The sequence below is a fragment of the Chelonia mydas genome, chromosome 6 (genome assembly GCF_015237465.2).
Source record: "Chelonia mydas isolate rCheMyd1 chromosome 6, rCheMyd1.pri.v2, whole genome shotgun sequence".
NCBI lineage: Eukaryota > Metazoa > Chordata > Testudines > Cheloniidae > Chelonia > Chelonia mydas.
In genome coordinates this window covers 12,783,552-12,806,280 of record NC_051246.2, presented here as the reverse complement: position 1 = coordinate 12,806,280, position 22,729 = coordinate 12,783,552, and the positions used below count along the sequence as shown (strand labels likewise).

At 47.4% G+C, this 22,729-nt stretch overlaps 1 protein-coding gene across 2 annotated transcripts in view; it reads left to right on the top strand.

The window, feature by feature from the left end:
- The window catches only part of LOC119566370, a 220,309-nt gene that overhangs the window by 58,911 nt on the left and 138,669 nt on the right, over nt 1-22,729 (top strand). Inside the window, exons 1-3 of one of the 2 annotated variants that reach the window (XM_037899144.2) lie at nt 1,040-1,154; nt 11,985-12,015; nt 12,562-12,588. In XM_037899144.2, the coding sequence (XP_037755072.2) occupies nt 12,577-12,588 (12 nt within the window). In that variant the 5' untranslated portion in view covers nt 1,040-1,154; nt 11,985-12,015; nt 12,562-12,576. Of the gene's footprint in view, nt 1-1,039; nt 1,155-11,984; nt 12,016-12,561; nt 12,589-22,729 lie in introns of those variants that run through there. The other variant, XM_043549441.1, reaches the window with a different exon arrangement.

Sequence of the window (22,729 nt, the reverse complement as noted above, 5' to 3'; positions counted from 1 at the left end):
CATAGGTGAAATTGATGTGGGGACTCATTAAGTCTTTGCTTAGGTTAGAAAGGATGGCCACTCCAGCTTGCCCTGGATGCTGATTATGTTCCAATAGGGCTACTGTATCTTGAAAAGATCTCTCTCCTACCCTAAACTCAGGTGGCAAAGTACTCCATAATGCTCGATTCACTGTGAGTTGTAAGATTTTAACCCAATCTTCCCTTGGTAAGCCAAACACTTTTGCTGTTTCTTGTACACGTTGTGCATGCATTGCAACCGAAGAATTCTCAATCATTCCCACTTGCTTAGCTACCAGATCTAGGGTCTTAATATCTGTAACAACTGCTCTTGGGCAATCAAAATCAGAATCTGAGGATCTCCTCCCCGGATCAGGATCTGGGCTTCTATCTGAGTTTGTATCTATAGTTTCAATGTTTTGACTTCTCTTACCCAAATCCGCATTTTCCTCATAAGAGCTATTAGAACTTTCCTCTGGAGATAATCCTGGATGAGCAGGATAACTTTCCATAAAATGTCTACGTCCTACACTCAAGGCATCTCCACACTGACACAGGACATATCTCAGTCCATTAAGATCTGGTGTAGTAGAGTGTTCTACCAGTACACCAGGTGATACCAGCATATACCAAGGGGGTGTAGAGGGTCCACGAAATTCTAGAGACTTAGGCAATGTTCATGATCGCCCAAATGCCAATAAGTGTCCACCCAAAGGGGCTGGGTCTCCTGATCTATATGGTGCCAATGTAACATTGGGTGGAGGAGCAGGAATTGCATCCCGTGGCTGTTGTATCTCTCTCTGTTGTAACCTAGAGATTACTACATCACAGGCACTAGCTACTTGTGTCACTTGTGACACCACATCTTCTAGTCCCTGAACAATCACAGTCTCTAAAGGCATTCCTTCTTCACTATCGGAGCAGACACTAACAGAGAAGAGGATATCTCCTTCACCTTTGCTCTGCTCATCTCATCCTTTACATCACGAGTCGCTCATCCTTTACATCACTAGTCGCTACTCGATGACACTGAACTCCACCTTCTTGAACACCACCCTGGGACTTCCTTTTTCTATCCGCAGACTGCTGGTGCAGCGGTGCTGCTAACTTTCTGTTTTGACTTCTGAGGCTTGATCTCCAACTCTGCTCCTAAAGGTACTGTATCAGCCTGAACTAACTCTCTCACCCTACTTCTAGTAATTGGCCAGGCAGGTTTCTCTATCTCCGTCAGTTCCACCATGCCCATAGGGATGGGAACCGATTCTTTGTCCTCCTCTAACACATCTCCTATCTTTTCCAAAATCTGTGTCTCCATTTGTACCTCTGTGCTTGCTTTTTCTTTCAAGTTTCTGTAGCCCGTGCTGTGTACGCCTTATCTCTCTCTAACAAATCACAAACACTTTCCAGCTCTCTGATTCTTTCCAACAGCCGATCTCGGTCTGATTTATAGCCGTCCAGCAATCTTAAGATGGCAGCCACTCGTTCTGTCAACAATGTGCTTCCTCCTGCTGCTTCTTCCTGGTACCTACTTTGTTCTAAACTTTTCTCTAACTCCTGCTTTTTTTTCTTTTTTTTTTTTTTTTTTTGCAAAGTACTGACCGCTCCTCTTGTAGGAGCAGGATTTTATAATTGTACTATAAGAATTAATATACGATTTGATTTCATCCTGCCAGCCACCCTTTTTAAATAGCAGAAAGAAATGACCCTCGGGGACTATGGAATTCTGTTTCCATATGCATTATAAATTGGGCCCTTTTTAGTTCTTTGTTTTAAGGTTTAGTTAGTAAGAGACAGACTCCTGTATTCTGTCTGTTAAGTAAATTTAAAAAATGTGAAAGGCCTAGGGCTTAATGTAAATTGTTTTGGTTATAAAATGTAGCAAGGTTTAATTTACAATGTCTTTTTGCTCGCTATAAAATACTGCTGTCAAGGAACGCGGGGGGGGGGGGGGGGGGGGTTGGATGGGGCAGGAGTCCCAGGGGGCGGGGGTGGGCAACGACCCCCTCCTGGGGTGAGGAGGGAGCCCATTGTTAAGATTTTGGCAGCTCATCACTGCTTACATCCTCAGCCCTAGCAAAACTAAGCATTAAAAAAAAAAGTAGGGTTTCTCACTCTGCCCCTGGGGTTTTTATATTTGGCGTATAAACCCTCGGTGGTAAAAGGCCAAGCAATACAAAGGAAAACTTAGCGTTTCTCACTCTGGCCCAGAGTGAGTTAAAATCATAAGTCCTGGCACTGGCAACAAAATTAAAAAAAAAAATTGTAAGCCCCGGCACTGGCAAGGGCAAACATAAAATCTTAATTACAGTAATTGAAAAAAAACAACCAAACATCTTAAAATACAATGTTCAGGCAAAAAAAGTCCGCTAAGGACAATGCTCAGGCAAAACTATAAAAAGCTGCCCTGTGTGCAAAAAATCATTCCTTTTAAACAAATCTTGCTCTGTTAAACCAAACTCTAAAAAATATCGGAGTTTGGCTGTGTAGTGTTTTTGTAAGTAATATTTTTTAAAAAATAAAACCAAAAGGGGTGGGGGCTGGTTAAAAAGCCCCCACCCCTTGCTAAATTGGTAATAAAACAAAGCCTGTGCCCATAAAAAAAAAACGGTTCAGCAAAAAAAAAAAAAAAGAAAAATCAGGCCCAGACAAGCAGGCAAGAAACAAATAAAAAAAAGTAAAAAAACAAATTAAAAGCCCTCGGGGCATAGTGGCAAAAATAAAAAAAAGCAGTAAGTCCAGGCATAAAAATTTCAAATCCCTAAAACAATACTTAAAATAGTAAAATCTAAATGAATAAAAGCGTCATTTTAAAAAATAAGCAAATAATTTAAAAAAAACCTGCAGAAGCTAAAAAAAAACTAAGCAATTAAATATAAAAATATTTTTTAAAAAAATTCTTGGTTTCTTTGTACCCATTTAAAAAAAAGGGGGGGGGCCCTTTTCCAAAAAAAAAGACTGTAAATAAGCCAAACAAAAAAACAATCTAATTTAAATCATTTGACTATAAACAATTTAGTCAAATTTGCTAAAAAAACAGAAGGGGTTTCTATTAAAACTTAACTGCCCCCAAATGTATATAAATGTAATCTATGTACCGTTGTGTAAAAATTAAAGCAGTTTAAAATATAAAAAAAAATATGTATATATAAATATAATGTGTAAATATGTAAACTGTTTAAAACCTAAAGCAACACCCCTGGTTTGTAAAACTCTTGTTTTGTAAGTTTAAAATAAATTGGTTTTGTTTTTAAATAATACCACTAAAATCCATTTGAATCTTTCATTCAAAGTTGCAAAACCAAAAAATGTTTTTTGCCAAACACAGATAACTAAAGTGTTGTTTGGCTTTGGTACTTAGCATTTAACCCTTAAGGGGTAACTCAATGCTTTACAAAATTTAAACTGTTTTTAAATAAAAACCAAAATCATGGCTGCAGCAGGGGCAATCAAAACCAAAAAAATAAAAAAAAATTCTAAATATTTTTTGGTAACAAAATAGCAAATAAAAACTAAAATAAAAAACAACAACAATGCCCCACACTGAGCCTTAAGATGGCTCTGTGTAATCAAACTGTCACTTTAATAAGGGTACATAAAAACTCTGTAAGCACACAAAAAAAACCAGTTACACCTTTTGTAAAAATTAATATGGCTAATGTTATAAAAATAAACTATGAAAAAATGTGCATTTTCCCCAATATATATTATAAAAAAAAAATTAAAAAATGCAAAAACATACCATGCTACTTAATTAAAATCCTATTAGGGCTCCAAATAGGTTGTGTTTTCTTTTCCAAATTGCTGTGTGTTTTAAAAGCAAAAATTAACAATAAAAACTAATCAAAACTCTGGTAAAAATTAATCGTGTCCCTTTTAAAACAAAGTCTGTAAGCTGCTAATGGCTTTAAATCCAAAAGCAAGCCAAAAAACGTCTGTGTTAATGCAAATTACCTAACTAATTAAAAACAAAAAACTGCCCATAAATAGCATGTAGCTGATTTGTTAAATCCTGAATAACCTTTCCTCCCTCATACAAAGTTTGCTGGGCTTTCCTGAGTAACTCTAATTTCTTATTCAATTTCTTTCCCAGTGAATTACAAGCCACGAGCAGACATTTGACAGCTATTCCTTTCCCCAGTTTAGCCTTTTTTTTTGGCTCTGTTTCTACATCAAACACCTCACTCACAAAACCTCATGGGTTACAATGCTTAGCGATCATCTTGCTATTTCTCAGCTGTACTAAACCTCCTCCATGTTCATAGAATCATAGAATATCAGGGTTGGAAGGGACCTCAGGAGGTCATCTAGTCGAACCCCCTGCTCAAAGCAGGACCAATCCCCAATTAAATCATCCCAGCCAGGGCTTTGTCAAGCCTGACCTTAAAAACTTCTAAGGAAGGAGATTCCACCACCTCCCTAGGTAACACATTCCAGTGTTTCACCACCCTCCTAGTGAAAAAGTTTTTCCTAATATCCAACCTAAGCCTTCCCCACTGCAACTTGAGACCATTACTCCTTGTTCTGTCATCTGGTACTACTGAGAACAGTCTAGATCCATCCTCTTTGGAATCCCCTCTCAGGTAGTTGAAAGCAGCTATCAAATCACCCCCTCATTCTTCTCTTCCTCAGACTAAACAATCCCAGTTCCCTCAGCCTCTCCTCATAACTCATGTGTTCCAGTCCCCAAATCATTTTTGTTGCCCTCTGCTGGACGCTTTCCAATTTTTCCACATCCTTCTTGTAGTGTGGGGCCCAAAACTGATGAGGCCTCACCAGTGTCGAATAGAGGGGAATGATCACGTCCCTCGAACTGCTGGCAATGCCCCTACTTATACAGCCCAAAATGCTATTGGCCTTCTTGGCAACAAGGGCACACTGTTGACTCATATCCAACTTCTCGTCCACTGTAACCCCTAGGTCCTTTTCTGCAGAACTGCTGCCTAGCCATTCGGTCCCCAGCCTGTAGCGGTGCATTGGGTTCTTCCGTCCTAAGTGCAGGACCCTGCACTTATCCTTGTTGAACCTCATCAGATTTCTTTTGGCCCAATCCTCCAATTTGTCTAGGTCCCTCTGTATCCTATCCCTACCCTCCAGCGTATCTACCTCTCCTCCCAGTTTAGTGTCATCTGCAAACTTGCTGAGGGTGCAATCCACACCATCCTCCAGATCATTTATGAAGAATGTATTTCCTGTCAAAGTTTTCTAAAGCTGGACTGCTGGTAACTCCTACAGACTCTACATTTGCCCTTGCTTCACTTACCTTAACCTGTAACATAGAACTCATTTCAATTCTAAAACAAAGAATTTCACTATTGACTAGCCTAAGTAGTAAACTATATAATGAACACTCTGCTGTTCTTTTACTCTGAAACTGAAGGCATCCCTTAACAGAAACAACAGGAAATAACACCCCAAACCGGTTTTTACACTGAGTTTAATAAGTCCCAAGTAAACCATAGAGGGGTGGGGGCACATTCCCCTCTCTTCCCTTGATGGCTTGTAGCTGATCGAGAGGTCTTTTACCCTGTCTGGACCTGCTAAACAGTTGGAGGAAACTGAGACAGAAGTATCAGGGTTGCAGCCTGGGAGAGTTGAGGGGACTGAAATTGTACTTACAGTTCGGTGTATAGTATATAGAGCAGTATAAACAAGTCATTGTCTGTAATTTTAATTTGTATGACTTCGATAGTGCTTTTTCATGTAGCCTGTTGTAAAACTAGGCAAATATCCAGCTGAGCTGATGTACTCCCTGGAAGACCTCTTTATACCCCCAGGGCTACAAGTACCCCTGGTTGAGAACCACTGACCTAGAGGACAACAGGGTTCTAAGAGATAGCCAGCACGGTTTTGTCAAGAACAAATCATCCCCGCCCAACCTAATTTCCTACCATGGCAGGGTTACTGGGCTAGTGGACAGGGTGAAGCAGTAGTTGTTGTTTAGACTGATTTTTAGTAAACCTTTTGACAGTGCCACATGCCATTCTCATAAAGAAGCCAGGGAAATGTGGTCTAGATTAAATTACTATAAAGTGGAGGCATAACTGGTTGAAAGCCCATACTCAAAGGCTAGTTATCAATGATTCACTGTCAAACTAGGAGGAAGTATCTAGTGGGGTCCCATTGGGGTCTGTCCTATGTCCAGTGCTATTCAATATTTTCATTATTACTGGATAATGGAGTGGGGAGTGTGATTATAAAATGTGCAGATGACACCAAGCGGGGAGGGGTTGCAAGCACTTTGGAGGACAGGATTAGAAATCAAGTGACCTTGATATACTGGAGAATTGGTCTGAGATCAACAAAATGAAATTCAATAAAGATGAGTGCAAAGTATTTCACTTAGGAAGCAAAACTCAAATGCACAGATATAACTTGGGAATAACTGGCTAGGCGGTAAAACTGCTGAAAAGGATCTGGGGGTTACAGTGGATCACAAACTGAACACGAGTTAACAATGGGATGCTGTTGCAAAAAAGGCTAATATCACTCTGGGGTGCATTAACAGGAGTGTTGTGTGTAAGATCCAGGCGGTAACTGTCCTACTGTGCTCAGCACTAGTGAGGCATCAGATCGAGCATTGTGTCTGGTTCCAGCGCCACATTTTAGGAGGGACATGGGCACAGACTGGAGAGAGTTCAGAGAAGAGCCACAAGAATGTCAAGAGATTAAGAAAACCGGAACTATGAGAAAACATTAAAACCTGGGCCTGTTTAGTCTTTAGAAAAGACAACTTGGGGCGGGGGGGGGGGACCTGATAACAATCTTCAAATATGTTAAGGGCTGCTATAAAGAAGATGGGGATCAATTGTTCTCCATAACATCTGGGGTTTTCAAAAGGAGTCAGTGGGAGGTGAAGAAAACCGAGGAGTCCTTGTGGCCCCTTAGAGACTAACACATTTATTTGGGCACAAGTTTTCTTGGGCTACAACCCACTTCACAAAAGCTTACGCCCAAATAAATGTGTTAGTCTCTAACGTGCCACAAGGACTCCTCAATTTTGTTGCTGATACAGACTAACACGGCTGCCCCCTGAAACCTGTCGCCAAGTGGGAGGTGAGTATCTAACTCCCTTCACTCCCTGACAATACCAGCCAACACCCATGTTTTATAGCAGTGTGACAGCAAAGGCGCAGTTAGTGTGTTAGCACCCAGCCCCCTTGCTAAGGGAGTTGTTTGGCTGAAACCACTTTCCTTTCTCTGCCAGAGACAGCTCAGTGCTTGCTTCCAGTTGCAAAGCAGCAGCACAAAGGAGGGTAGAGGCCCAGGCTCACCTTCAGGCCATGTGGTGCTTGGTGGGCAGATTTGGGTTTGGGGGTTCCCAGGTGTAAAGCCCAGGGGCTGGGGCTGGGAGAAGGCTCTGTGTGCTTAGCAGGGATCTGGCTGTGAGAGTGGAGTGAGATCACAGGAGGGTCCTGGGAAGAGACAGAGCTCCAGGAGAGCTTCTGGATGACTTGGCAACGGTGTCTGCAACTCTGTGACCAAACCAGTTACACTGAGAATGACCGACTAAGTGTCACCAAATTCTGCTCCAAACATGAAACTGAGCTGCCAGTTCTCAAAATCTGCGGCCACTTTTAAAGCCAAAGTACAACATTTTAAAGCCAAAATTTGGCCCTGATTCAGCAAAACACTTAAACATGCCCTTAACTCTAAACACACACACACAGTGTCTTATTGAAGTCAATGAGATTATTTATGTTCTCAGAGTTAAGCACATGCTTAAGTGCCCTGCTAAACTGGGGCTTGAAATTGTCGTGCCTGCCCTGTAGCACTCCCTGTTGTCCCAGGGTGGCACTGTGGGTTCCCTGCCTCAATTTCCCTTTCAAAGGTTCCCAGGAATAATCCACAGAGGATTATGTCCAGTAACAAACCCCCTTTCTGGGGACTGGTTTGTTAATGTACAATAAACCCAAAGTAAAGTCTCTTCCACCCCAGTCTGCCCCTGGGCACAGCCCCTCCTCCCTGAGGTCTGGCTGGCTCCCAACCTCTCTCCCTGGCAGTGTTATCAGCCCTTCCCAGGTGCTGCTCAGTCTCTGCCCTCGAGGTCAGGGGGTTACACATGTCCCCTCCTTGGGCTTGTGTTTCCTGGAGTCTCAGGCCACCGCTCCTCCAGCAGCTTCGCCAGCTGCTTCCTTCCTTCCTTCCTTCCTTCCTTCCTGAGCCTTTCCAGCAGCTCTCCTCTCTCACCTCCCCCCGCCACCTCACTGTATCTCCCTTTTTAAGGCCCAGGTGCCTTCCCTTAAGCCCAGTTGGGCAGCAGCTGACCAGTCCCCCATTCCCTCTTAAAGGGGCCCATGACCCTGGCACAGGGCTTTAATGCACAACTAGTTTGGGGGAAACAGTGATAAACAAAGGTGACAAAGTTTATTAAGTTTTCCTTTCCTTGAGCCCAACCCAGGTGCAGCTAAAAGTTCCACCAATTTAGACAGGAGTTTTGCCTATATAAAGACTGCAGCTCTGTGCCCTGTTCCTCCGAACTGGGTGATTCTCTGGTCCTCGCCAATAACTTCTCTCACAATCATACTTAAATGAAAGTAGTCACTCAATTTAAAGGGATCTTGTGCTGCACTGAGAACCTCGTCATGAGTTCAGCTGCACTCGTTCAATTCAAAAACGGTAATAGGAGATTAGTGCATTTGACATGGAAAAGCCCAGAAATCTCATAACCAGTTTTGCGGGGAGGTGGGGAATGGGGGGGGGGGGGGGGGGGGAGGAGAAATGATGCTACTGGCTGAGTCTCCATTTTAAACGATGTGATGCACGGAGACAGTTTCTGTTTTAATGGCAGTTCCGGGTTTGCATGAAGTGGCGCAGGCCCGTAAATACTGTAATTTAATGGCACCATTTCGTTCCTCATCCTGCCTCATTTTCTAAAACCATACAAGTGAAATGCAAAAACACAACCACGGGGCAATGTTAACAGAGAATTCAAATACAACAGCTGGGGGATTCAAACCTTAGCATTCCCACACTGCCAGCAGTTTTCACTTCCAGGCACGGCTTGTTTGCACAGTATAGTCTGTGATGATGGTCAACTCAGGTGGATACACCCCTCATTGTATTGCACTGGGCATTGTGGGTACAGTGGGCAGAGCTGTTTGTTTCACAAACACTTGAGAGCTGATCCCCTTTTCAGGACATGAAACCAGTCGCCCCCCCCTACGCCCACTACAATCTGCCATGTGCTATTAAAGGCCTGCACATCTTCTATGCAGTTACCCAAGCTGGTATGGAGTTGACTTTAGCCAAATCCAGATAAACCAGGATTACAGCAAATTAAATGTGTCTTCACAGGGGTTTGCACTGGTTTAACTTAATTGGGTTTAAAACAACTTTAGTTAAAGTGATGCAACTCTGTGTGTAGACTCAGCCTGAGTGAAATCAATGGAAGTTAGGAGCCTAAATACCTTTGAGGATCTGGGCCAAAGTGCTGGTTAGGATACAGACCTAGAGAGCTCATCTGGTAAAATGCTATTTGCCATATTCAGAGCCCTTGGGTTATTAGTGTTCCCTCAGCTCAGTGTCTTGGGGCCATAACTACAGTCAGAAAATGATCAGCTTTTAAAACCTGCTTGTTAATATGCAGTTTTGCCAACTTTTGCCATTTTTATCTTGAGTCACTTGATATTTGGTGTTTTTTCATCAAGCCCCAGCTCCTGGAATTTGTACGGAGTCTTTGTGATGACAGAGAGAAGCATGGCCCCTACAGGCTCAACCACCAGACAGCAAATAAAAATCAAGAGATTAAAACAATCCGTTTTGGGTTCTTTTTAAATCAATCTCATCATTTTGGAGGTTGGCAATACTGAGTTTTAATTTACATATTTTCAAACCTTACTGTAGATACGTTACCTGGACATGAATTGATCTAGGGGATTTAAATGGGCTTTGGATCAGATCCTAAGTGTGAACGAATTGTATATTGTATGGCTGTTAACATCTGGTCTAAGAATTTCTTATCCCTGAGATTGAGGAAGACCACAGCCTGGACAAATGAACTGGTGGTAATGTAGACACGGGCTGAGATGCTGATAATGACAGTTACTGTGAGTGAGTGAGTGACACACTTTAGTCTATAACTTACACACGGTTAGAGCCACATTTTCAAAATCTCAGCACCCACGTAGGAACCAAAATATGGGGCCAGATTTTCCAAAGGGCTCAACATGCTGGGTGCATTTTGGAAGCTGACGCCCAGATCCTCCAAGGTATTTGGGCTTCGAACTTTCATTGAGTTCAGTGGGAGTTAGGAACCTAAATACCTTGGAGGATCTGGGCTGGAGTTTGAAAATTTGGTCCCAATTTTGGGCACTGAACACACAAAAATCGGGCCCTTAATTTCAGTAAAGGCCTCAAGTATCTTACTCTGCTGTGCTGTGGGTTTGTGAGCTTGCCCAGTAACTGAAGAGGTGAAGGGGAGACTAGGCTTTGATGGCTGTTCAGTGCCATAAGAACATGAGAAAAAGGACTCCTGAGGGCCAGAGTGTGGGTGGAAACAGGAAAAGCAAATTTCAGCTCAGCCCAGCCAAAGCCGTGTGTAACATACAGGATGATTCTCAATGGCACGTCCCAAGCTACTGTCTCCTGTTCCAATCAGGCGGTTTTAGGTGTTTGGTGGCGAGGGTGCAGAGATGTCTGGTCTCCCAGAATAGTCACCCTTTGTAGTAAGGTTCCATTTCTACATTTGCCTAATAGGGGATAACAAATGATGTTTTAATAAATGTTTATCTACTGTTATAGTTTGTTACCCAGTCCAACAGGCAATGGGCTGCTTGTGACCCTCTATAGCACCTACTGCTCATGGCTGCAACATGCTTGTAAGATACATGAATCATTTAATCAGCCTTTTTAATGATGGTCTGGGTCTCTGTCCCTCCACACCCCTGGCAAGTCATCCTCACTCCCAGCTCCTGTGCTCCTTGGGTCTCAACCGATCTTCCCCTCCCTGCTCCCCATCCACACACACTCCCCTGGGGTGCCCTGTGCTACCCTGACCCCACCTTCACCCTCAGTCTGCACCCACAGGGGCTCTGCCCTATTCTCCCTCCCTATTGTATGGGGGAGTCTCTCTGCCTCCTCGCTCCACACTTGGGCTGAGCCATGACTGGGCTGGAGGAGCTGGGGCCCCTGAGCCCCACTCTGCTGGGGCCTCCCTCCCAGCTCAGCTGAGGGGGGCAGCAGGGAAGGGAAGGGGGGTAGAAGGGGAAGGTGGGAGCAGAAGGAGCTGTGGATCCAAATTCCTCAGCCTCAGGGCACATCAGCTCCTGCAACCACCACCCTGACCCACCCACCAGGGAGAGGATGGGAAAGCGGTGAAGTCCCTGCCTCTCAGGTGCTGAGGGGAGCCAGAAATCACCAGCTCTGCCTGTGCTCGGGGAGGCTGTGGGGCCAAGTGAGCCTAGGCCTGGCCAAGCCCCTCCAGGACCTCAGCTCAGCCCTGCAGGCACTGAGCCCAGAGCAGCCTCCAATAGGCTTCCCGTAACCCACCCCCCACACACACACACTTCTGCCCCTGTCCCCCCAGCCTGGCCACAGTCTGTCCCCTCTTCAGCTCTAGGGCAGGCCACTGGTGGAGCTGGTGGCTCCATGGCAGTTGGGCACCAGCCAGGGGGCAGGGAGCTGGTCTCCTGCCTTCCCTCCCACCACGTGAGTGCCCCTTGGGCCACCCGGAAGGAGGAGTCGCGGGGCAGTCTCTGCTGCCCCTCTGTAGCCCTGTGGGAAGTGGGAGATGGCAGCAGGGCTGCGATGGGGGAGTACACGGGGGCTGTGTCCAATGGCTGACACATGCCAGCCCAGCTGGGTGTGGGCGATTCCAGCAGGATATGGGGGGCTGTGAGTCTGTCCAGTGCCCCAGGCTCTGGCTGTCTGGGTGGGCAGTGACTGCACCAGCTGGTACGGACCTAACTCCAGAGGTGTTCAGAGGTCAATGAGCAGAGAAATGGGCAAAGAGTAACACCCTCCCCTCTCGTCTCTGTTCCCTCCTAGGACGGCCAGTGCCTCTCCACCAACTATCCAGGTAAGTGAAGACACTAATCCAGGACTTCACTATTTTGATTTTATCTCAAACAGAGCAGAGAGGGAAACTGGAAGCAGGACAGGGAGAAAAGAGATGGGGAGGGAGAGGAGGGGAGAGTACACGGGGAGAGAAGAGACAGGAGGGAGTGGACGAAGCAGGGAGAAGGAATAGAAGGAGGGAGGGGCACAGGGTGGGGCAGGGGGAGGAGGGAATAAAGGGAGGTTTGATGGGGAAGCTCTGAAGAAGGGGGCAATGAATCAAGGCAGGGGATGGTCCGGAGGCCGCTGTGTTGCAGTTGTTACTGCGGGTATAATTGTGTCCTGAGGGGGCAGCAGGAGAGGGCGGAGGGAATGGAGGAAGAGAAGGGGCAGGAAATTAAAGGTGGGGAAGTTATTTGGGGAAGAGCGGATAGAGGGAGGGTCGATGCAGAGGCTGGAGAGAAGGGGTGCAATGAATGGAGGCAGGGGGTGATCCAGAGGCTGTTGTGTTGTTGCAGTTGTTACGGGGCATATAACTGTGTCCTGTGTCCCTTCTTTTGTCTTGTAGGACGTGCGATCAAATATGGATCCATGGGTACGTATCTGGGCCTGGGCTGGGATTGTGTCCTTGGCAGGAGGATGTGCAGGCAGAATTAGGAGAGGCCGGGTACATGCTGGGGCCCTGCTCATTGCCTCCAGCCCCAGGCTGGCTCCCCTATCTACCTCCTGTCTCTGTCCCTACTTATCACTCCACCAGAGGGGATCTCCCCTATAACCATCCTGTTGACCCTTCCCCAGACCAGCCAGCCTGGACCCCTTTCCCACTGATTACCATGGTGGGACTGGGGGTCGTGACCTCCAACAGGAGAAGTCCTGGGCTGCAGTGAGCCTCGTAGGAGTTTACATCCCTGGTACTAAACACAGAGTCTCAGAAAGACCCTTTACCCACGGTGCTTTCCCCTGCCTTGCCAGAGCCCAACATAACACCCAAAGCAAGGTTGGAAACAGGCTGGAATAGTGGGTAAACTATTATTTCCATATTGAGAGATGCAATTTTCCCCTCAATCCACACCCCATCCCCATGTCTCCTTCATCCTGCCCTGCCTGTTAAGGTGACCTCATACTGTTTCTAGGATTAATATGTTGAATTTTTGGCAATGATTTTTATAACTGAAACCTCTGTCTGTGAGACAAGCATAGAATCTCAGAAAGAATTGCCCTCTTCTAAAAAGGCCTTCATCTCCCCTGTTCACAGAGAGCAAAGCCAGGCTGCCTTAGAGGAGATGGTGTCGTCCTTTGCTTCTGGTAGACAGAGACATTTGTTATAAGGGACCTGTGTTTAAAAAGGTTTAAAATTATTCCAGAAGCATCTCACCTAACGTTTGAAACTTCGAAAAAACTTGATAAGTCACAGGGAATCTGTTCATAAAATGGGGGATTATTTTTGAGAAAATGGATCAAAAGGAAAGGGGCAGAAACGTACGATCAGTTGGTCGATCCAATTGCTCAGAAGCAGTTCTTTGGTGTCTGCTCTGGTGAGGTGAGGGCAGCAGTGTGGGAAAATCCCAGTAACTGTGGAAAAGGCAGATGCTGCCACTGACTGCTACAGGCCAACAAGACCATTTATAGTGCGCTGGTCCCAAAGGGGAGGGCAAAAGCCTGGCATAAAAGGGGGCTCCCGATTTATTCCTGGGAAAAAGGAGGGGGGAATAAGCTCCCACCAGCCCAGTACCAGTCACCTCCTGGTAACCCTCCTTATTGGACCCCAGCCCAAAGGGATGGCCCCGAATAGTGTTTCTTATGTGCATCCCTTGAACGCATGAAGAAACAGTGCCCTAAGTATGGTGATCTGTCCAGTCAATTCCTGATCCATCGAGGTTAATGTAGCTACCCTCGAGTCAGAGACTTCAGTGTTGCCAGAGGGGGATCTAGTTAATTTTTTCAGCTCTGACCTCCTGCAGGAACACAAAGAGTTGATTAAACAGTCCAAGGTAAATGGTAATGTGTGCTGGGGTGGAAATGCACTGGAGCATGGATTTCCCTAGTCAGGAGGGATGTGATTAAGGAGGGTGATATCATCCCTGGTGAGGAGGTGAAACTCCTGGCCTTGAGAAAATTTAGAACCACGGTTCCTTTACCCTGCACTGAATTAGAAGGGAAGGTTTGGGGGTACCTTAAATGTTGGGATTCTTAGAAATTTACCAGCTGATGCATTGGTGTGAAATGCCATAATATCACTGCCCACAGCTGTGGATATTGTGAGCCATGGCAAGAGGGAATATGTCTCAAAGTTCCCAGAGATAAATGCAGAGTAGGGAGAGGCAGCTGAGAGGGGAGAAAGGAGGGATGTGTCTCCAGAGGAGGGAGATGAGGAGTCGCTTCTCTTACCTATGAGAGCTCTCAGTGGAAGTAAAAGCCAAATGGAGTTTGTTGCAGAGCAAAGTGTCACCCCTCACTGGAAAGCATAAGGGAGGCCAGCCACAGTGATGCCCCAGAGAGAGAGAACAGGGGGAGGCTTTCTATAGAAAAGGGAAGGATTTCCAAGGGATCCCCGGTTGGGGAAAAAACAGAAGTCCTGGGGAGTCCTACAAACAGTTGATTGTGCCCTCACAGCAGCATGTAGAGTTATGTTACGACCACAGTTGTCCTTACTGCTGGTCAACTGGGAACAGAGAGGACGTATGACAGGGTAAAAAAAAAAATTCATTGGCCCAATGTACAAATGAAGTAAAGGAAGACTGCAGGACATGTGACCTGTGTCAAAAGCAGAAAAAGCCTGTCGGTCTCCACAAGTCTCCTTTGCATCCTTTACTGGTGATCAAAGAAGCATGTTCAGGGTCGCTCTAGATATCATGGGGCCCTTTCCCAGGCCAACTCAGAGAGGAAAACGATTTATATTTATGGGAATGGATTTTCCCACCAGGTATCCAGAGGCAATTGCTCTGTCTAATGTGGAAACTGAAAGCATTTCTGAGGTGCTGTTCTCCATCTTCAGCAGGGTGGGCTTTCCACAGAGCTTGATCAGGACAGGGGTCAAATTTCATGCCCCAGCTCTTGAGTGATTATGGAGGATGTGTGGGGTAAAACAGCTCAGATCTGTCCCATACCTCCCAGAAACCAATGGTTTAGTTGAGATGACGAATGGGACACTAAAATCAATGCTGAGAACGTATGCAACCAAGAAATTAAGTGCCTAGGATGTTATGTTACCCTTGCTGTTATTTGCTTACTGGGTGGAGCCCCAAGAGTCCACAGGGTTTAACCCATTTGACCTCCTGCATGGGAGAAAGGTCAGAGGTCCTTGGATCTCATCAGAGTCTCCTGGGAAGGTGGCACGGAAGCAAAGGGGGAATCAGTTGCTGAATATGTGGAGAGGTTCAGGGAGGATATAAAATTCATGATGGGGATAGTGCAGCAAAGCCTCCATAAAGCCAAGCAGCTCAGAGAGAATGGTATGATCGTAATACAGTAGAACCCTGTTTATTTATCCCTCCATTATCCGGCTCTCTGTATTAACCGAACAACCATTGCACACAGATCCAGAAGCTGGCAAGCTCTCCTGTGGCCGCTAGATGGCGATGCAGCCTCACACTTTCCCATTCTCCGAATTATCTGAATTTTTGGTTATCCAATCCGGCCCCAGCCCCAGTTAAATCAGATAAAGGGGGTTCTGCTGTCCTTGTGAGCGATCATTTCATGCAGGTGATCTGCTGCTGGTGTTACTTCGTGGAGAAAAGTACAAAATGCAAAACTGATAGGAGGGGCCTTCTGAGGTGGTAGGGAGGGTTCACGCTGTTACCTGCAATGTACAAAGGCCCCGCAGCAGCGTTGCACCTCAGACTGTGCATATAAACAGGTTAAAAGTGTATCACAATAGTGAAGCTGTTCTCAAGATGATATTTTCTGCAGAGGACTGTAAGACAGCCCCTCTCACTGATCTGATGGCTGAATGCCATAGGGATATCCCACTAGAGAGCACTGAAGTGTGAGAAGAGTTCACCCTCACTGAAAAGATAGAGGTCATGGCTCTGCTGCAGAGTCACTGGCAGGTATGGTTGAGCAGCCTAGGCCTGATTCACAAAATGGTCCCTAAGCTTTACACTCTGGGATCACAAGCTGCACCCAGCAGAGCACACCGGGCAACGGATGAAATGCAGCAGTAAGCTCATAAGGGGATGGCAAGTGTGCTGCACATGGGAATAATTAAAGAGTCAAACAGTCCCTGGGCTTCTTCAGTTGTTATGGATCCCAAGAAAGATGGAGCCATAAGGATTTGTGTTGGTTACAGAAAGCTTAACACTGTCATGGCTCCTGATACATTCCCTATGACCAGAATTGATGACGTGCTAGACATTTTAGTCAGGGCAAAGTTCCTGAGCACCCTGGATTTAATCAAGTGTCAGGCTCTGGCTCCAGGCAGTAAAGGCTGGTGGTTGGAGTGGTGGTCGGGATCGGGCTGAGAGTGGCGCTGAAACGGGGGTCTGGGGACAGACTGTGGGTCAGAACTGAGGTCAGAGTCCATGGAGAAGACAAATCAGTAGCGCAGTCAGAGTCCAGCTGCAGGCCAAAGGTCGAAGCCGGGCTGGAGTCATTCCGGGGTTCTGGGGGTCAGGAGGCAGATGTAGGGATGGAGCGGGTCAGTAGCAGGGCTGGAGCAAGGCCAGAGTAGGGCACGGACAAGGCCGGAGTGGGCTGGAACAAGGCGGCAACATTGTGAGGCAGCAGGAGGGTTTGTCGCCGGGTGATGCTGTTGCACAGACTAACTGGTAGCTCAGGCGGGGTCAGTGAAATACCTGTGTCTGGGGGTCACCTGACCTGGGCCCTGCTCAGGGACAGGCGGCTGCAGCGTGCCCGGGGACTGAGTCACTGCTGGAGGGTGAGTCACGGCAGCTGAGTGAGCAGCCCTGGTCTGACTGCGGGTTTCCCTCCCACAAAGGGATATTGGCAAATCCCCTTAGAAAGGGAAGCACGAAAAAAATCCACCTTCATCACTGATTCGGGACTTTATGAACTTAAAGTGTTGCCATTTGAGTTAATTAATGCAGGAGCCACATTTCAGAGGCTTGTTAACCAGTTGTTAGTGGGGTCATAGGACTTTGCTGGAGCTCACGTAGATGACGTTGCTCTCTTCAGCAATTCCTGGTCAGATCATAACAATCAGAGCCAGCCTTATAGGTGGGCGACGTGGTCAGGGGGCGCCGTCCGAGTGCCACTAGCTGGCAGGCCTGGTTTGACAGAACGGGGGTGAGTGCGGGCGGGCGTGGGGTGGGAGCCCCTGTCCAGCGAGGTGGGGAGCGGGCGATGCCATGCAGAGCTGCCACCCCTCCGTGGAGCCCTCTCCGTCCCCGCCAGGCAGCACTAAGGTAGAACCGCGCTCCCCACTCTCGCCATCCCTCCTCCCCTGAGGGCCACACGCTGAGCCAGGCTCTCCCTGCAGCCTCCCATGGAAGCTGGTGGCTACTGCTGCTGGAGCAGCTGCACCATCGAGGGCGGGCAGTGGGCACTGCCCAGCTTGCTGCTCTTCGGTGCTGGGCTGCGGGGAACTCGCTACCTTCCTGCTGGGCCAGCACCAGCTGCAGGGGGCTCCTGCCTTCTCCCTGCGGGTGAGCAGGCTGTCGGTCACTGACCTGCTGGGCAAGGGCCTGCTCCGCCCCATGGTGCTGGTCGCTACGCACACAACTGGAGCCTCAGCGACCTGGGCTGGGGAGCAGCGGGGGTTGGGCGGAGCTGGGCAGCCTGTGTCGGCTCTTCACCTTCCTCACGGCCTTCTTCGGGCTGCCCCAAGCTGCTGCTGCTGGCCATGGCCCTGGAGTGCTGGTTCTCCTGGGCCTCCCCTACTTCTACCAGCCCCACATCAGCCACCACTCGGGTGCCACTGCTGGTCCCGGCTGCCATCGTGCTCTGCGCCCCCTTCTGCGCCCTGCCACTGCTGGGCTCCACACCCCTGTCAGTACAGCCCGGGCATCTGGTGCTTCCTCCGCACGGCCGGCAGTGTCACCACCGTGCTGGGCTGCTCTGTGCGCAACGTGGGCCTGCTGTGTTCACTGGTGCTGGCCCCCGTGCGCAGCCTCGACCGCGTGGCCCCTGGCTGCAGGGCAGGAGCTGCCTGGTGGAGGGCCAGGCGCAGCGCCCCCCGCGCAGAGCACATGGAGGAGCTGGATCCCCTCCCCGTGCTGGCCCACAGACTTGTGTTTTTCCTGGTGGATGCTCCACTCCCGCTCCACCATGAGCCCCCGCTTGGCCTCTTCCCCTGAGGCCCTGCCCTCGCTCCACCTCTTCCTGCCTCCATTCTGCCCCCTCTCCCAAAACACCCCCCTGCCTTCTGCGCACTCTCTGCCTCCTCCCCCGAGCACCTCTCACCAGCCGGTCAGTGGCCAGGCCTGGGGGCCGTCAAACAGCTCTGTCTGCTGGGTGCTGTCAGAGAAACCAGTTCTGGGCAGTCCAGACTTTGACAAACTATTTGCACTGTTCACTGATGCTGGAAACACAGGTCTGGGGGCCTTGCTAACGCCAGCTGGTGAAGGCAATAAGAAACATCCTGTTGCTTTTTTAAATAAAAAACTGACACCCAGTGAACAAAATGACTGTGTCATAGAAAAAGAACGTTACGCGGCTGTGTGGGCAGCCCGGCAGCTAAGGGCTTCCCCGTTCAGCAGAGAATTCAGGGTTCTAACAGCCCCCGCTCCACAACAAAAGGTACCTGCTCCAGACTGCTCTGTTGCAGTCGAGAGCTTCAAGAATGTGATACAGAAATTGTACATATTAAGGGCAAGGAAAAGGTAGTGGCAGATGCACTGTCCAGGCAAGAGAGTTTGAGCTGACTCATGTGGATCAATGTAGGGGGTGAGCTGTCACCCAGGGACCTTTGGTGCCAAACAGCAGAGGGTTTTAGAGGGATCCTCTGGATCAGATCTCTGCAGGATATCGAAGGGTGGCATGCGAGGTCTCTACCGAGAGCCAATAGTCCATTAGCTGTCATAATCACTGCAAAATGATCTACAGATAATATTTAGGGAGTTACGTGTCTATACTGAAAATTATGTTCTTAAGGATCTGGGATTCCGGCAGGTAGCCAGAGGTAACAATCCTCAGCACTGTACCTCCCAGGTAAGAGGTAACAGACACCTATCTCCCTGTCTGGTTATTTCTGTATGTTGAATTGTATACCTCACGCTGTGTGCTTGGTAGCGTACTGAGCCAATTGCTGATAAAGAGATTTAAAAATCTACAAGACAGGAAATCTACAGGAAGAACCAGTCAAGAGGGGGGTGTCCTGTTGTTGTTTAAAGCCATAGGATTGTTCTGATAGACCTAGGGGTGCCCAGGGGCACCCTGGGTCCTTTACCAAGGAATAAAGTGACAGCATGTTTGTCTCATGAAATAAGGTCACAGATTACCTGGCAGAAAAGAACTGGAATGTGTTGGGTGAGCAATTCTTTATTAGACATGAGAGCAGCTTGTTAATGAAGTCTAGGCTCCAGAATGCATGTGATGATTTTATTTGATATGTAACCATTTGTTGCCAATACTTCTACTTGCTACGACTTGAATCTCTGCGCTTTGGTAAATGAACGGATACTGGATCTCACTATGAACATCTCTGAGTGCTGTGAGCTGAGTAGAGCGATGATCTGAGGTGTAACTGGGAAGCTGGGGTGCACTGTTTCTTTGGAAGCAGCAGATCAGTGCATACTGGGAGTGTCCAGTGATCAGAGGCTGGACGTGCCTGGGAGACACTCAAGGGCTCTAGGGTTGAGATGTACCTATCGCTAACCTGTAGAGTGACAGCAGGGCCTGTGAGGCCGTGAGGGGAGGGCTTGTGTTGCCCGTGGCCAAGCTGGGGAGCTGACCCACTACGGGCACAGACGAGGCTTCCTCACACTAAGGGCAGGTGGTAAGTAGCTGCCTCACAACCCTCGATACCTCTGGGAAGAATCATTTTAGGTGTATTCCGGTAGTATCTAGGCACCCCAGTCATGGACCAGGACTCCATTGTGCTAGGCACTGTACAAACAGGGGTTTTTAGGCATTGCAGCAAAGGAGAGTTTTGAGGAGGGATTTGAAGGAGGAGGAGGAGGAGGAGGTAGTTTTGTTGATATTGATGGCAAACTCCTCCCAAGTGTGGGGGGCAGCATGGGAGAAAGCACGAAGGAGCTTGTTCGAAGTTTTAACAAGTGAGTGATGGAGGCCAGCATCATAGGCCATGTGGCTGCAAGGATCCTGAGGCCTCAAATCATTTTAGAACTAGAGTGAGCAGCAGCCATTTTGCAAGAGGTCAGTTTTCTCCTGGAGTTCTCTGAAGTAGAAAATTATTTTTCAGAACCTGCTGAAGGAGAAATTTTCAGTTCAGAAGAACAATGGCGTACAATTACCATTAATCCTCAACCATTTATTCAAATAAAGTTCACAAAAATTAGTTCTAGGGTCCTGCAATTCTCCCTTCAGAGATCACTGATATCCAGAGCATAGACTCATAAACTTTAAGGCCAAAAGGGACCATCAGGAGCATCTAGTCTGACCTGCTGTATGTTGCAGGCCACAGAACCTCACCCACCCACTCCTGTAATAGACCCAGAACCTCTGCCTGAGGTACTGAAGTCCTCAAATCATGATTTAAAAACTTCAGGTTACAGAGAATCCACCACTAGTTTAAACCTGCAAGTGACCCATGCCCGATGCTGCAGCAGAGGCAAAAAACAAACAAGCAAACCCTCTACCAGTTTGACAAGGGGGAAAATTCCTTCCTGACCCCAAACATGACGATCAGTTAGACCCTGAGCATGTGGGTGAGACCACCAGCTAGACACCTGGGAAAGAAGTCTCTGTAGTAACTTAGAGCCCTCCCCATCTACTGTCCCATCACCGGCCATTGGTGATATTGGCTACTAGCAGTCACAGATTGGCTATTGCCGAATGCCATTGTAGGCAGTCTCATACCATCCCCTCCATAAACTTATCAAGGTCAGTCTTGAAGTCAGTTAGGCTTTTTGCCCCTTCTGCTCCCCTAGGAAGGCTGTTCCAGAACTTCACTCCTCTGATGGTTAGAAACCTTCATCTAATTTCAAGCCTAAACTTATTGATGGCCAGTTTATAGCCATTTGTTCTTGTGTCCACATTGGTGCTTAACTAAAATAAGTCCTCGCCCTCCCTGATATTTATCCCTCTGATGTATTTATAGAGAGCAATCATATCTCCTCTCAGCCTTCTTTTGGTTAGGCTAAACAAGCCAAATTCTTTGAGTCTCCTCTCATAAGGTAGGGTTTCCATTCCTAGTAGCACTTCTCTACACCTGTTCCAGTTTGAATTTATCTTTCTTAAACATGGGGGACCAGAACTGCACATGGAATTCCAGATGAGGTCTCACCGGTGCCTTGTGTAATGGTACTGACACTTCGCTGTCTCTACTGGAAAGACCTCGTCTGATGCATCCAGCACCGCATTAGCCTTTTTCATGGCTGCATCACATTGACAGCTCATTGTCCTCATGTGATTAACCAGTACTCCCAGGTCTTTCTCCTCTTCTGTCGCTTCCAACTGGTACGTTCCCAGCATATAGCAAAAATTGTTCTTCTTTGTCCTTAAATGCAAGATGTTGCAATTCACACTATTAATTTTCATCCCATTTCTATTACTCCTGTTTTCAAGGTCCTCCAGATCTCCTAATATGATATTCTGGTCCTCCTCCGTATGAGCAATATTCTCCAACTTTGTGTCATCCGCAAATTTTATTAGCACAAGGTCAGGAATAAATTTTTATTGTGCCAAGGTCAGGAATAAAAATGTTAAATAAGATTGATCCCAAGACTGATCCCCGAGGAACACCACTAGTAACCTCCCTCCAGCCTGACAGTTCACCATTCAGCATGACCCGTTGTAGCCTCCCCTTTAACCAGTTCCTTATCCACCTTTCTATTCTCATATTAATCCCCATCTTCTCCAATTTAATTAATAATTCCCCATGTGGAACTATATCTAATGCCTTATTGAAATCCAGGTTGATTAGATCTACTGCTTTTCCTTTGTCTGAAAAATCAGTTATCTTCTCAATTGGTGAGTGATCCTTTCACGAAACATACATTTCTATATCCCCTGCAATGCTACCATAGCCAATGGAGAGGCGGGAGGTTGAGCTCCTTCCCTTATTCCTGCCTCTGTCTTTCTCTGGCTCCACGTCTGTGGGGAAATATGTTTAAAATATGCCATCACTTTCTTTGGGTGTCCCATATTCCCTGTAAGGGGAACCAATCCCTCCACCCTGATCAGCTTTGCCAGGTTTTGTCTGGGGTCACTCTCCTTCCTGCTGCGTCTGACCCAGGTACAATCCAATTAGCATTTGTGATGGTTCCCTATCAGATTATATCCAGGTCCATTTCCCTCTGAAGGGCCATCACCCCTGAGTATTCCCAGCTGCACTTATATACCAGACCTACACAATCAGATATGAACTACAGCGCATATGGTATAGGGCCGTCAAACATCTTGACAGATGAAAGGAGACGCGACAAAGTCGGTCCACCAGTGGTGCTTCGCGATGGTATGGGGAAAAGAGCCAGATGTGCGAGCGGCAAACCTTCCCCCAGTGGCTACAGGTCTTCTCACCAGAAGGAGCTTGGAGCCCACTCTGCTCCCTGTCTTGCCTGTGAGCCTCAGCCTGGGCTCTCTGATGGCTCTCCATGGTGAATCCACCAGTCTGAACCCAGCTTCTCCCAGCTGAGCTGTTGTGGGCAGAGTTCTCC